Here is a 14991-nt window from a genome sequence, read left to right as displayed (position 1 = left end):
TTGGTGACCTTGATGGAATTAAATGTATAGCTTTTGCCTACAGTTTTGGATCTTTTTTTCTGCCTTCATTCCATCTGGTTTGCATCTACTCACTGGATGTTAGCTGCACTTTTGTATCTGATTGAATCTTAGTTATTTATTAGCCTATACTTAATTATACTAGAATCCTTTCAGATTAAGTAGCTGACTGCTGTCTCTTTGAAACAAAACGAAACAAACAAAGAAACAAAAAAGAAACAAAAGCGTGGATTCTTGATGTTTTGCTATTCGAATAGCTTTAGGAACTTCTCTGTTACTTGAAGGACTGTTGAGCCGAAAGCATTTAAGCATAAACTATGCCATTATTTACTATTGTTGTTATTGTGAAAATACACATATATTCCATATATAATTTTTAAAAAAATATCATAAAATGGCATATACATAAATTAAAAATATTATTTTATATATTTTTAGATTAAGCACTGTAGTCACTGTTTTTGCTGAAATACTGTAAAAAAAAGAAAACGAACTTTACTCCTACAGCACCGGAAGTCTATTTACAGTAGAAGAACCACAATTCCCACAAAGCGTCGGGGTTTTCAGTTACTGTGGAAAGGGGGAAGGGAAGCAGAGATTGGAGGGAGAGAAACTGAGGTAAAAATAAAACGAATATTTAATACCTATCATTCTAGCAAGGGTATAATTGCGTAATTAGCAGCTAAGAAAGACAACGCTACATTGTTTCCACGTTTTGGTGTACATTGTCTCGTAAAAGACTAATTTTAGGCAAGTTAGCTAAGCTAGAAGCGAGAGTACAAAAAGATTGAGGCAGTTTAACGTTAGCTCGAGCAGGTTCGCGAGACAGACGCTTTACCAGTCACTCACTGAAATGTGACAGTAAATAACAATTTTTTAAACTGAAATAAGTAACGGTAGGTTTTGAGTGCTGAGGTAAATGTGAGTGTTTCGTGTTGCTCATTTAACTTGAAGAGAATGAGGAGGGGGCTGAAATTACCGTTATTTGTGGCTGAAATAGCCTAACGTTAACTGTTATGCGAGTAAGTTGGTCAATTTTTTTGTTGGTCTTTATCATTATTAGCCGTCTGATAAATCTTTCATGTTCAATGTATGTTGCTAGATTAGTGATTGCTGAAGTAAAAATACGTGTAAAGTAATACCGTCATGTATCTTTATAATGGTTATGGTATCTTTTGTAAAGGTGTTTGACAGTTCACTGGATGCTGTCATACATTCATGCTGTGCCGCATTTGGAACTGATGCATCATATCTGATGTCGCTGATATCCAAATTAGCGTTAATGATCGATTAATACTTTGGCTTTTGAGTTGTCTGTCGTTCATGTTTATTATAATGTTTAGTTAGTTCAGGTTTTGTGAGTCAGGATATAGATGACGTCACCCCTCATCAGTTTAATTTTATGAATGCAATATATTCAGTTATCCGCCATATAAAGCCTGTCTGCACATTAAAGTCATTGCAAAACGAAAAGAACCGTTTGAAATTTCACCTGTGGTAATTGTTGATCGTATTACTTATTCGATTTCATAGGGATGCAGGTTTGATACGATGACGTCATCCCGTTTGGATGCCTATTTTCTGTGCAGCGCTCCTTTACATTGTTCTATAATGAAAACTGGAGAGTGTATCATGCCTTTATATTTTGCACACGGTGATATTTGCCTTGCATGTACCTTTTGAAATATGTTATATATTATACAATTTGCACATTCTAATATTTATTATTGTATCCTACAGAGACTGTTGCTGACATCAGAAGGCCACAGGGAGGATTCTGAAGAGACCCTTAGTAACCCTCCAATCCATCGTTAAACTCCCTTTTTAGCGACACATCCCCATAATAAGCCTTCAATCCTCCAAGTAGAATTCATCAACACAGGCACTGTCAAAAACAGCTTCATCACTGCTGTACCCAATCAATGTCTGATTTCTGCTCCTTTTGCAACACTCCAGTTTCACATAAGTGGACCTATAACAAGCCTAACGTTCACCTATTAACGTTCCACAGACCCGGTACAATTAGCACTTGACAGACTTGAGAAATCCATCTCCAACAAGGCCATCACGATTCACAACTCGCTGCACAGTCCCACTAGAACGAAACCTTAGTCCTGTTACTACTGAAATTATGCTTCTGCTCCTTGGCCCAACTCTGTTTCTACCAGCCCCTCTTTGAATCTCAAGAAGTGGCACGGTTAAACAATGCACTACTGAAAGCTCTTCTGCTGTTTCAGTCTTAATCTACGCTTGTAGGACAAGGAGCAGGTGCTTCTGAAAGCGTTAAAAGTGCTCTAGAACCATGTGTGTCCAGTGGGCAGTGTTTACAATTGGCCTAGTCCACAGGATGGGTGGACAGTAGGGGGACAGCGAGACAGTGGACTCATGTCATGGAAGGGGTTCTTGCAATCGCAGTACATACAGAGGTATGTATGACATCCTTACCTAGAGTACTACAAGCCACTACACTACACTATACTTCCACAGGTAAAAAAATAAATATCAATTCAGATCTGTTTAATATTTCAGCTGTTAGTATTAGACAGCAAAATATATATTTCTCATTAGAAAAAGGCCCATTTGTCTCCTCTAGAGTTGGGTTCCCAAAGGTTTTGTCAGCAGGACTTCTTAGATGTAAAATGTTTACTTAATATAGATTTTAATTTAATATTTCAACAATTTTACAACACAAATGCATGTTCATGGTTAATGGTCACATGACATTTAAACATAAAATATATTTTTTAGTAAGTGTTTTATTTTGATTGTTTTTTATTTTAAATATTTTATTTTAATTTTATTTTAAAAATTGTTTAGCTGGTTCTTTGCATCCACATCATGCATTAAAATCGTGCTCAGCTAGCCATAAATTATCCCGCTTATCATTTACGTCATTTACGAGCATTGACAAGTTAAAGATGTGTTAAATTTGATGGCAAGGGTTAAAATGACAGTTATTTTCATCAGCTACGACTTGTTAGATCTAGCATTCTGCCGGCTTTAAATCAGACAAATAAAGTAGTGCGGTAAGGTTACATTTGTTTGATTGAATTATAACATTTATTTGAATTAATTAGCCTATCAAGAGAGAGAAAGAGAGATGTGTGTGAATTACCTGTGTCTGTGCAGTGTCTCTAGTATTAACTAGTGTTAGTTTTGTCAGCTATTCTTAGTCCTTAAATTTACTTTTTAGTTTTTATCATATTTAGTCAACCTTGTCCTGTTTTTGTTTGGTGATGTTTTAGCCGACTAACCCCTGGTTTCACAGACAAGGCTTAAACCTAGTCCCAGACTAAACGCATGTTTGAGCTGTTTTAAATGAAAGCAATTTGCACTGGCATATCTTAAAATATGTCAGTGCCATTGTTTTGTTTTAAGCTGCACACCAGTTATGTTTTTTTCTAAGGCATGTTTATAAAAGCTACCTTTATGTCCTAATTGAACTAAGGCCTAAATCTGGCTTAATCTAAGCCCTGTCTGTGACACCAGGCCTAAATGTCTGGGATTTTTAGTCTAGTTTTAGTCAGTGAAAACTTTTCACATTTTCGTCATGCTGCATAATGGTTAAATAACATCGATAATAACAATTATTTTGCTCAAAATTATAATCACAATGTCATTTGAGAAATTTATTTTTACATTTCATCAGAATTATTGCACTTTCACCTATAAGCACAAATCAAGAGATAAAAACATAAACGTTCCACCGAGAAACTTTTTGTTCTGGTTTCTTGAGGGAATGTAAAACATTTTACGAGCGAACACAAAATATTTGCGAGAGAACAAACAGATAGATACTGGCTCTGTATTGTTTACAATATTATCGGATCTGTTGTGTTAACATGAAATCAATATTTATTCCTTTAAATAATATGGTTATATTTTTAATACCAGTATATTTTGACATCTCTTATCTGGACTGCTAATTTTATACAGTTTATTTGGGAATAAGGAATTTTTTAATTTTATTAATTTATTTTTTATTTTTATACAGTTTATTTGGTTTACTAATGAATTTTCGGAGAAACATCTGAGTCAAAGATCATTAAAGGAAACTGAGAACTGAAATAAAACATAAGTCCATTTAGTCTGCTAATCTATGAAAAAGCCGAACTATACTGTACTATACCAGCTCAGGACTGATTTTGTAATATTGGGGCATGCATATACACAGATGTCCAGTTGATGCTGCATTTAAAATTTCTTAACAGGTGATGCATACCATCATTTACACCTCCTCTCTATTTTACTCTGGGAGCAGACAATACAGAGGGAATTTCACAACATGGAAACTACACTGACTAGGGAGATTATATATTGTAAATTGTTCAAATGTAATCGTAATTGCATTTGTAAAGTGCTCATAATTTAGACTTTATCAGTGCAGCTTCAAATGGACATTGCGATTCCTTTTAAAATGTTCAATTGGAAATACTTTAATAGAATTCATTTCAGACATACTTACATTTTAAATGTAGTTGAATTTCAAACATTTGTGGCAGCTTTTCAGAATAATTTGGGGAAAGGAATAATATTATCAATACATATTTTTTGTTAACACTTTACAATAAGGTTCATTAGTTAACATTAGTTAATGTATTAACTAACATGAACTAACTATGAGCAATACATTTGTTACAATATTTATTATACAAATACAAATTTCACAGTGCATTAACTAATGTTAACAAATATAACCTTTGATTTTAATAATGTATTAGTAAAGGTTGAAATTAATATTAACTAATACATTTCCTAATAAATGCTTTAGAAGTATTGTTCATTCTTAGTTCATGTTAACTAAGGTAGTTAACTAAAGTTAACTAATGAACCTTATTGTAAAGCGTTACTGATTTTAATTTTTTTTAAATCCTTTTAGGGCTTGAATGGTTTTCCACAAGAATGTAAACAGACAGAGGACCTAACCAATGGGCACTCCAAATGCACAACTGTGAGAACACACTGCTAAAATTTGTTCAGTGAAACCAGGTCTTGTCACTATCTGCATGGATCACGGTTGCTTTCTGTTGCTGTGCTTTGTATTTTTTTTTAGATCCTAAATGGATTGTCTCCAGGTAATTGCATCAAAGAGAATGGCAACTTGAATGGCAACCCTTATCTCAAAACTGTCCCTGTGAGTATTTCACTTAAACATAGTCACATGATGTTACTGGTTTAAATAGCAATGGTAACGGTGTGAACTTGTGGTTGTGTAGATCTCAGCACTAAAACAGAATGGACTCTTACAGTCTCTGGCAGCAGGAGGCAATCAGACTAAAACAGAAGGTAAAGACTTCATCACTCAGAAACATTTTACACACAGAATGATGTCAGTAGTTCAACAACATCCTTTACTCTATATGTGTGTGTGATTTTTGTCTTTCTAGAGGTGAGCTTGGAGGTGGAGCGAGCACAAGAGGAGTGGGATGCCCTGGAGAGCATCCAACCAGGTGAGACCAATTACCTTGTCACCATGGAAACAACGTCCTGTCAGCCTGGATACTGAGCACATTACGTCACCATGACTAAGCATACGCCCCTATCCTGGAGAGATGGCATCACTTCCTTGGCTAAAATAGATACATTACGAAACCTGATCACTGTCAGATACAATCTGGAGCATTAGCATCTCTTGGTGAGATATGTGTGGACAACAAATGGGCAATGATTTTACAGCACAATAACTATATTTAGACATAGGAGTGGGTGATATGACCAAAATCTTTTCATGACATGAGAAATTTTAATATAATTTTAGCAAAATATCTGTCCCCTGACAGATCTCAGTAAATAAGGTGTCATGAAATATCAGACTTGTTTAGGCTCTGTAAACTGAACCATTAAAGAAACTCTCAAAATGTGACCGAGACTCTTTAAGCCAATCTAAAGACCTTTAGCTAAGTTTAAGTGGAGTTTGTATGTTAGGTGATTTAGAATGAATTAATAATTAAAAAGTTTGATACTTGGAGTTAAAGGTTTAGAAGAAACCAATACGGGGGTGCCTTTCAAACACTGTAATAGCTGGGTTTCAGTCACGTGATTATGATGACGCGCGAAATTCAGATGGAGGGCAGGGGAGTGAAGAGCGCAATGGACGAGATGGAGGAAAGTCCGTACTGTACTACTTTACACGCTATTACAAGAGAAAGATATAAACAAAAAATCAAACATATGTTGGACGTGATCCTTACGTTATGAAGAGAAGCGATTTTCAACTGAATTGAAAGATTTTCCTGCCATCGAGGTGGTAGATATCAGCAACTACCTCGTCTTACAGACATACTTTGACTTTACAAAGTTCGTAAATGTTACACGTTACACAAACATAGCCACTTAAGTTGTATTAACTCACCATTGACGAAGTGATCACTGCACAAACGGGCATTTTCCCATTCGGCTCCTCCCGACCGCAGACGTAGGTTTGCAAGCCGTTTTTCGGTCAATTTCTTGCATTTCCCCCCTTTATGAACAACAACTTTTGGTACACGATAAAAACTCCTCGTGGTTTGATCGATTTAAGTAACCATAAACAACGCAAAACATAGGCATTTTGAGTTTGTTATAGTGCTTTCTAAATACAGCAAATCACTTCCTGCCCTCCATTTGCATTTCGCGCCATGGCAACGCAGTGGCGTGACGTCATATGAAAACAAGCTATTGAAGGACCATTTACTGTTCCCAGATCCAGTGATCCGACTTGCTGTCTAATCCCGACATATGGAACCTCATAAGTGACTGTTCAAACTACTGTTCAAAATTATGGGATCAGCTTTTTTTTTAAGAGATGTTTTATGGTGTCCAAAAAAATATTAAGTAGCACAACTGTTTTCAACATTGATAATAATAAGAAATATTTTTTTAAAGCATCAAATCAGCATATTAGAATGATTTCTGAAGGATCATGTGACACTGAAGACTAGGGGTTGAATGACTTCGCCTCTCGTTTCCCCCTGTACACTGCACGACAAATGACGCATGACAGAGCTTTCAGCCCGACTCAAAAAAGAGTTGCACAAGTCAGAATTTGGCTTAAAATCAGACAAAAATCGCACAGGGTATGCCCAGCTTAAGTCAAGTCAAGTCAAGTCAAATATATTTATATAGCGCTTTTCACAATACAGATTGTATCAAAGCTGCTTCACAGTATCAATCAAAACAACTTAACAGTGTTTGTTTATTACTGGAAAAAGACATCCAAGTTTGGTAGAGCTGATCAGTGGTATGATGGGTCATTTAATTTGAATATCCTTAAGACACAGTCTGTACATAGAGGCTGTTTATACAACAGGCCGAAAGTCTGGATAAAATGGAAAAAAGAAAACCGTAAAAATATTTGTGTTTCCAGACTATTGCCCCTATTCTACTTTCTAAAATATAAAGTAGAAGAATTATAAAATTATAGGAATTTCTTAAATTATTGTCATATATGCAGTGTGTTTTCATGATGTTTGAAGCAGGCAGTCAGTGCAGCCAAAAGTTTTGAGATTTTTTTTTAACATGACAATGAATTTAAGGTGCATGTTTTCATTGCTCAAAACTGTTCATCTTTATCATAAGTATCTTTTCATCTTCGCTAAATGAATGAGCGTGTGACTCCCCATCTCTCAAACCAGCAACAGATAAAGGGAGCGTGCTATTATTTATATAAAAATGTACTTTGCTGTTTGTTGATCGTGCAATATGTTTATAGTATCACACCGATACTATCAAACCGTTTTAGGTTTTTCTCATCAATTTTATAATATAACAAATTTATATTATACTGGATAGGATATTTTCTAAATAAATGTATTCAGTGACAATAAAATTAATTTTATGTTTTAAAACTTTTAAGTTTAAAATGTATTCAAAACTTATAATATAAATTCAAAATATTTTAAATGTATGCGATAAATGCGATATTTTTTATAATCCACATTTCTCTTTGTTCACCCTCCATCTTGGAATTCTTTTTTTGTGATTTTGCTTTATGCATTCTGATTTTCTAGACTGAACCATGTTTATGATGGAGGGATGCATTGTGTGGTCATCTGTCAGAAAAAAAACAATGTGTCTTTTATAGTTCTTGCTGAGGATCTCACTCCATCACCACTGATCTCCTTCAATGAGGCTCTGCAGCATTTTCAGACCACTGATCTTGGAGACTTGCTTGTGAGTTTGTTTTAAGTGAATATGCATTATGACACTATGATTGTCATGACTATCAGGGTTCATATGCGACCATTTTTTGAGAATGTGCGAGTTAAAATTTTATGTGGTCGCATTTGTGCGAGCGCATGGTCATGTACTCAGTTAAATTCACCATGCGCAACAGAACGCCGTTGTATCAGCAGCTGCTGCAGTCCGTATGTTCAACATGAACGAGTACATCATGAATCCATTTTCCAAACCGTGTTTTTGACTTATCCTGAATCACTACGGTACGCCTATAATAAGTGTTTATATTCTGACTATTTTATCCCGGGGTCGGCTCGGCTGCGGAGTTGCCCAGTGCCTGCGTGACTCGCCATAGACATTAACGGAGAGAAGTAGCTCCGGCTACAATGTTCTTCCGCAAGACACTTGCAGTTTATTTATTAACGAACGTGCACACTGATGGTGAAACGCGCCAATTAAGTCATAATAATTGTAAGTTAAATGTACAGTGTACGACATGTAAAAAAGACAAGAGGCTAACAATGTCAAGATCAATATTTGTGTAGCCTGACACGGTGTTTTCACACTGCATCCGTTCCAGGAGCGGTGCGTATCAGTGCAGAGATCGTTTACACACCGAGTCTATTTTTGCTGTGCTGCACGTGCTGTGTTATGAAAAGTGACAGCGCATAGTTCGTGGTCAAAAGGAGCACAAATTGACATGACAATGAATTTCATCATAAATGCATTTAATTAAATAAAATGTAGTAATCTCACCATAAATGCATTTAATTAAATACTACTATTTTTCACAGTCATCTTTTTACTTTTAACTTTTTAATAGTCTTTTTGAGAATATTTTGATTTGATAGTTAAAAGATTAAAACATTTTGCTAACATGAGATCTTGTGTCACTGTCAGTCTTTTTACATCAGTGCAAAACTATGGTATGGAGATTAAGACCACTATTCATCAGCATGCATTGATTAATCCCATGGCATGTAAAAAAAAAATGTTTAAAAAAAAAGGTGCGACCAAATCATATGCTGGTGCGACCAACTGAGAAAGTTGGTAGCACCAGTGCAACCAGTGGAAAAGTTAGTCTGGAGCCCTGACTATTGAGACCATTCTCTTTCTTTTTATTTTATTTTATACTTGCTCTTCTCCTCTATCAGAAGAATATTCAGCCCACCATTCACAGGACTGGATTGGCTGCCATCACCCATTTCCTGTTCGGACCTCCACGGCTACACAAAGACCTTTTAGAAGAGAGAGACTTAGTGTTTGCCATCGCACAATGTGAGTAGAACATATGACTTGACAATGGATAATTTGTAGGACTGTCAAAATTATTGTGTTAATGCATGCAATTTAATTGTATTTAGTTTAACGCGTTAAAAATATTTAACGTAATTAACACAGCAATTTTTCCATCAATCATTGGCTAGCGTTAAGGTGATGAAACACAGGGCAGCTTTTTGAGCAATGTTGCTGGGCAATCTTGCCGAGCGATTGTTGCTTGGGTACTTTCCCATTGAAAATGGGCAATACATTCCTATCTGGATAATTTAGATCGGTCGTGTGTCTCATCTGGTTGCCCGTTGATGGCAACATTGCCCAGCAACATTGCTCAAAAAGTTGCCCTGTGAATCATCACCTTTACAGTATATGATCACGCTCTTGTTCATGTAAATACTTTTAAACCATTCAAGCGTGATAAGACACAAAAAAGAATGCAGTGCAGTACTGGCAGTATATTTGAATCTCCCAGCCTAATACACCTGCTGCTGTAATGTCTGTCATTAAAGTTAATCAAACTAAAATTAGTTAAATCAGCTAAAGAATCAGTTAAAGAGGTGGTGAAAGGCATTTTCAGATCTTTTCTGAAGAATTTTGCAGAGAGCACACTTCCTTGATTTAATTACAAATGTTGAGGGGCATGTAGAGGAAAATCGTGACATTATGACCGAGGCGATTTCAAATCCTGTCATTTCAGAAAGGTGGAAAACAAAAATTCATATTTGAAAATGGGGAGTTTGCTTTGAGTTATAAAACTCTTGAGTGTTTTTTTTTTTTTTTTTTTTTTTTTAGAGTACCCTTTTATAAATGTAAATATAAAGGACATTTTTTATTTTCTATTTTACAACCTATTTTAAGTTGTTTAGATGGCTACCTGAGTTACTGATTAAATCAGGGATGCGTAGAATTGGATTTTTTGGGCGATACCAATATCCATTTTAACAAAAAACTATTGGCCGATACCGACATTTATCACTTCCTTACTTATTTGAACTTTTGTCATTAAAATATATCACGGTTTTGATCATGTTTTAAATTAGCAAACTTCAAAAACACATGCATTAAAGTATGTATTAATTAATTTCATTGAATATGGATTAGATCCATTTAACATTCAACAGGCCTACACAAATACAATAGTACAAAGATGAAATAACAGTGCTTTCATGTTGGTCTAACAGTAGTTTTCAGGTACAGAAATTGAATAAAGTAAATAAATGTAAAACAACACAGCATATTCACTTTGTAAATTAAATGTATATTAAATATATATTAAAGTTGCAAAAGTTATTTAAACAAGAGCCAGTGATCAATTTCCTTTGTCTTTTGTTGTTTGATTAACATTAAAAACAGACAGCATTACAGCAGTGATATATTATAAGTTGCTTTCACTTTAAGACCCAATGCATGGATACTGTAAACACATGTTCACTTAAGGCATAACTGACTATTTACTAGGATACTTGCCAAGACAGTCATTTTGAGATAATTTTGTGAACTGGTACATTCAAGTGCAAGAAGACATGAAAGATAACTAAATTCAGTGGCTTTCTGGGTGCAAACCTTCTCACACAGCATTCAAGTACCAAATTGAGTTCTCTTTCGTGTCTTCTTACGCTTGAATATTTAAATTGGCAAAGCTTAAAAACATGTGCAAATGATCAACTTTTGTGACGATGCAGCGCTGGCCCTATCTTTGTTCATGCTGGCCCTGGGCAGTTCTTATCGTCGAGCCCTGCTATATTTTGTACCGATTTTGTTTGGGCGAGCATTACATTTTTTACCCAGAGAAGAACATTGGATTATGCAACAAACATTAAACAACTCTGTGCTTTCATGCAGTTAATTTATAAACTGTCAGTTTATTTTTGTCATGCCTTTTTCATGCTGTTGGCAATATAAAATTGATCAAAAATGGGCAGATAAATATTTGTAGCCTATACATTGATGCAACTCTAGCTTAAATGTCTTACAAGTGTGATGTTTTAGCAGACGCTTTTATTCCAAGAGATTTGCAAAAGAGGAATTAAAGCAATTTGTCAAAAAGCCAAAAATATTTGTAGTATACAATGCCAGGTTTATTAGACAACTAGATTAGGAAGCAGGCTAGTGAAGAGGAGAAATGCAGAGAGAAATGTTTGTGATTCTGTAGGTTCTCTGGATAATGGACAGTCAGTGCACATGCGTGTACTCCAGACCGTCTACAGGAAATTGACTTGCACTCGAGGAGACTGCCCTCGCTATGGACCACACTGGGAGAATGTGGGCTTTCAAGGTACGTCAAAAATTTAAGGCACCTGTGTTAAAAAAATCAAGATAAACTGTTTAACCACAATCATCGACTATTTAATTATTCATGATCCCGTACAATAGAAGTCACCTGTTTGTAAACTTTGTATTTGTGTGACACTTTCATACTCATAGGTTCAGACCCTGCTACAGATCTAAGGGGAACTGGTTTTCTGGGTCTGATGCACATTCTCTACTTCGTCATGGACCCAGAGATACTACCACTTGCTAGAGACATCTACAAACTCTCTCAGCATCCAGTCCAGGTGATGCAAAACACAAAGAAACATACTCTTCTTCACGTATCATGCCTTAAAAACTACAAACGTATCGTTATCATTCAATTATTATAAAAATACTATAATTTTTAACACCTGCAGAATTTTCCGTTCAGTGTGATGTCAATCAACATGACCCGAATCGCTCTCCATGCTCTTAGAGAGGAAGTGCTGTCCAAGTAAGTCGTCATTTGTCACAAGATTACATGAACATTAACTGATGGTTATTTTGAGTAATATTAATTACGTGTTTTTTAAAGCTTTGAAATCATCAGGGTGTGTTTGTGCTGTAGCTTAACATAACCTCTTCAGTTGTTTTCGTGGCAATAAAACATTTTGTTGCTTTGTCATGTCACCTAGGGAGTGTAACCGAAGGCAACAGGTTGTAGCTGTGCTGAATGATTTTTATGTTGCAACATTCCTGCACCTCTACCAGCTGTGGAAGAACCAGCAGAAAACTATCTCGGATTCTGGCCATGTACTCAAAGGTGACCTTTCAGTTACAAATTAACAGCGTAGTATTTGTTCTTGGTATTGTTTACTGACATTCAGCAGAGATTTTAATTAACACGGTGTCATTTGCTTTATATCATTTGAAGGGGCCATAATTTACTTATATTTTTCCCCATATAGTCCATTTATGATAGTAAAGGTTTGCTCCAAAAACATGTTTAACTCTCACTGACCCTTGTTACTGTGACTTTAAGAGTTTTACGTGTATATTGCCCTTTGTAGTTTAGAGAGTAGTCTGGAGAGCCACTTTCCTGCTGAGTTTTGCTCCAACACCTGCCTGGATGTTTTCAGTGATCCTGAAGACCATAATTAGCTGGTTTAGGTGTGTTTAATTAGGACTAGGACTAAATTCTGATGAAAGGTGGCCCTCCAGGAGCAGGATTGAACACCTTTGGTCAAGGTAGCCTGGATGCTGAACATTTAAGTTTATCTACTTTAAAAAAAAAAAAGAAAAGAAAAAGTCTGACCATGTCTCTGTCTGTTCTGTGATGCACAGAAGTGGAGCTTTTTGCTAAGAAGAACCCCAAGCAGATTCTCAGACGTCTCGAGGGCTACCTGAAGGAGCGACGTGCTGGGACAGGACACCGGACATCACCAGACACACTATCACATAGCAACCCTTCGCCTTGTGACACTGGGTCTCAAGCAGGGAGTCAAGGCGGGAAGGAGGGGAAAGAGATCAATTTCATCGGAGTGTGTGAGCTGCCACCTGAAATGGAGGGAGAGGCGAGACTAATCTGAGAGACATAGAGGCATTTGATTTGTACAGTCTCGACTATCTCTCATGCTCTATCTTGGTCTTTCTCTGTTTCTTTGTTTCCTTTCTGTCCTTTCTTGCTTAAGTACACTCAGAAACAAGTCTATGTTGTAACTGTAGTTGCTATAAAACTCTTTACTGTCTTCTGTTCTCTTATAGTACATATTGGCTCTTTAATGCTTTCTATGAAAAATACCAGTAGATTTAGTTGCCAACTATCAGTTTAAAAGGAGAATCTTAGAATGACCTGCCTCAGTGGCAGCAGGTTGTCTTGAACCTGTCAGGAACTTACAGGCCTCATTGGTGTGCAGTTGCAGAGTGGCCTGCAGAAGCAAGCACCTTACCCACGACTGTGGTATTGAGTGAGAAAGACTTCCTGTGTGAAGGCCTGACTATTAGGCATGTGTTTGATTGAGTGAAAGCCTTGTCCTCATGGTCATTTGAACATGTTCACTGTGACCGAGTCAATGTTCAAGAAAGTTGGCAGAGTTTATATTGATGTTGAAGAAGAAGTTGTTTTATTTAAATAGCGAATATAATCAAATGTTGGCTCTTTACTCCTCACTGTTGAATTTTTTGTTTTCCATTTAAATCCCTTTAGAGAGATAAATGTCACAATATGATTCAGAGATTTTCTGGCATGTTTCTGTTGGCAGGAACTCTTCAACAAGAGCCTGAAATGGTAAAGTCAGGACATCTTTTTGATGGGAAAGTGCATTTTAGTGACCTGTAGACCAAAATGTATGAATGTGTGAGTATCTATTTTGCAGTTCCGTTACAGAGCTAACAAAAACCCTTGCAGACTGATCACTATTAACAGAATTGTCCTTATCAGCTAAATTCTCTTTGCGCTTTGAGCTACAATTAGGACAGTATTCAAAGTTGAATGTGATATTTGGAGGTGTTATGCTTGTCTGCATGAAGCAAAAGCCTACATGCTTCTAGCAGGCCAGGTACATTCCTGTTTTAAGTAGTCATAACGTGTCTGTGAACATGTGGACGAGAGTGAGGATGATCCCATGGCAAATAACTTGTGCTGGGTCATTTCTAGGATCCCGGACGAGCCCCCAATTTATGTTGTCAATCCCTGTTATGCCAGAAATAATCCTAAAAAAGTTGTTATCGGTTACTTATGACATTTCTCATGCGGTACAGCTTTCTCAATCTGTCTACTAGCTTGTCCTGAGAGAATAGATGGTGTGTTTTTAAACTGTTTGACAGTTATTAAATTGTTACAGCACTTTTAGCAATGAAAGTGCATAAACAAGGCTTAATAGGGCTACTCGTGTCTATAAAACATGGCTTTAAAAAAAAACATTAGCCAGGAAGCTGCAGGTCATTTAAGCTGTATGTTATACGTAAGCTAACGATTATTTCCTTCAGAGTTGCATGAGACGTGTCGAAAACTTCAATATCTAAAAGTGAATCACTCTATTGAACTTCTTGCATCTAACAAACAGCATTCAAGTAGACATGTGAGACCTGTCTATAGTATAGTAAAGGACACCGTGAGAATTGTTGATTTAAACACGAAAAAAGTAGAATACTTTATTTACTGTTGTTGAGCCACTTCAAGTTAGTGCAGAACATAGTTGAGAATTTGATGTATTTTTGTAATTTGCGTCTTGTTCTCCTTAGTCCAGGTCCATTAAAGATGTGAGGGTTACAACAGTCATGTAAATTAACAGTGATGTACTGTAC

General features: G+C 36.2%; 1 protein-coding gene across 3 annotated transcripts; it reads left to right on the top strand.

Annotated features, from left to right (window-relative positions):
- Positions 1–549: 549 nt before the first annotated feature.
- On the top strand, positions 550–13440 carry elmod3 (ELMO/CED-12 domain containing 3). 3 transcript variants are annotated; one of them, XM_056246712.1, is made up of 13 exons: positions 550–636; positions 1759–2444; positions 4898–4969; positions 5072–5152; positions 5235–5304; positions 5406–5468; positions 8081–8169; positions 9330–9453; positions 11606–11728; positions 11878–12008; positions 12123–12199; positions 12381–12508; positions 13030–13440. In XM_056246712.1, the coding sequence occupies exons 2-13, from the start codon at positions 2409–2411 to the stop codon at positions 13272–13274; spliced, it is 1239 nt and encodes a 412-aa protein (XP_056102687.1). In that variant the 5' UTR covers positions 550–636; positions 1759–2408; the 3' UTR covers positions 13275–13440. The 3 variants fall into 3 exon arrangements, with proteins under 3 accessions (XP_056102687.1, XP_056102688.1, XP_056102686.1); XM_056246713.1 differs by lacking the exon at positions 550–636 and adding an exon at positions 665–879 and having other exon boundaries at positions 5268–5304; XM_056246711.1 differs by lacking the exon at positions 550–636 and adding an exon at positions 667–879.
- Positions 13441–14991: the final 1551 nt, after the last annotated feature.

Source organism: Rhinichthys klamathensis, unplaced genomic scaffold, assembly GCF_029890125.1.
Source record: "Rhinichthys klamathensis goyatoka isolate OS25496 unplaced genomic scaffold, OSU_Roscu_1.1 h1tg000040l_1, whole genome shotgun sequence".
In the NCBI taxonomy this organism is placed as follows: Eukaryota; Metazoa; Chordata; class Actinopteri; order Cypriniformes; family Leuciscidae; genus Rhinichthys; species Rhinichthys klamathensis.
Note: the sequence above shows the minus strand (reverse complement) of the source record. Positions and strands in the feature narration are given on the sequence as shown.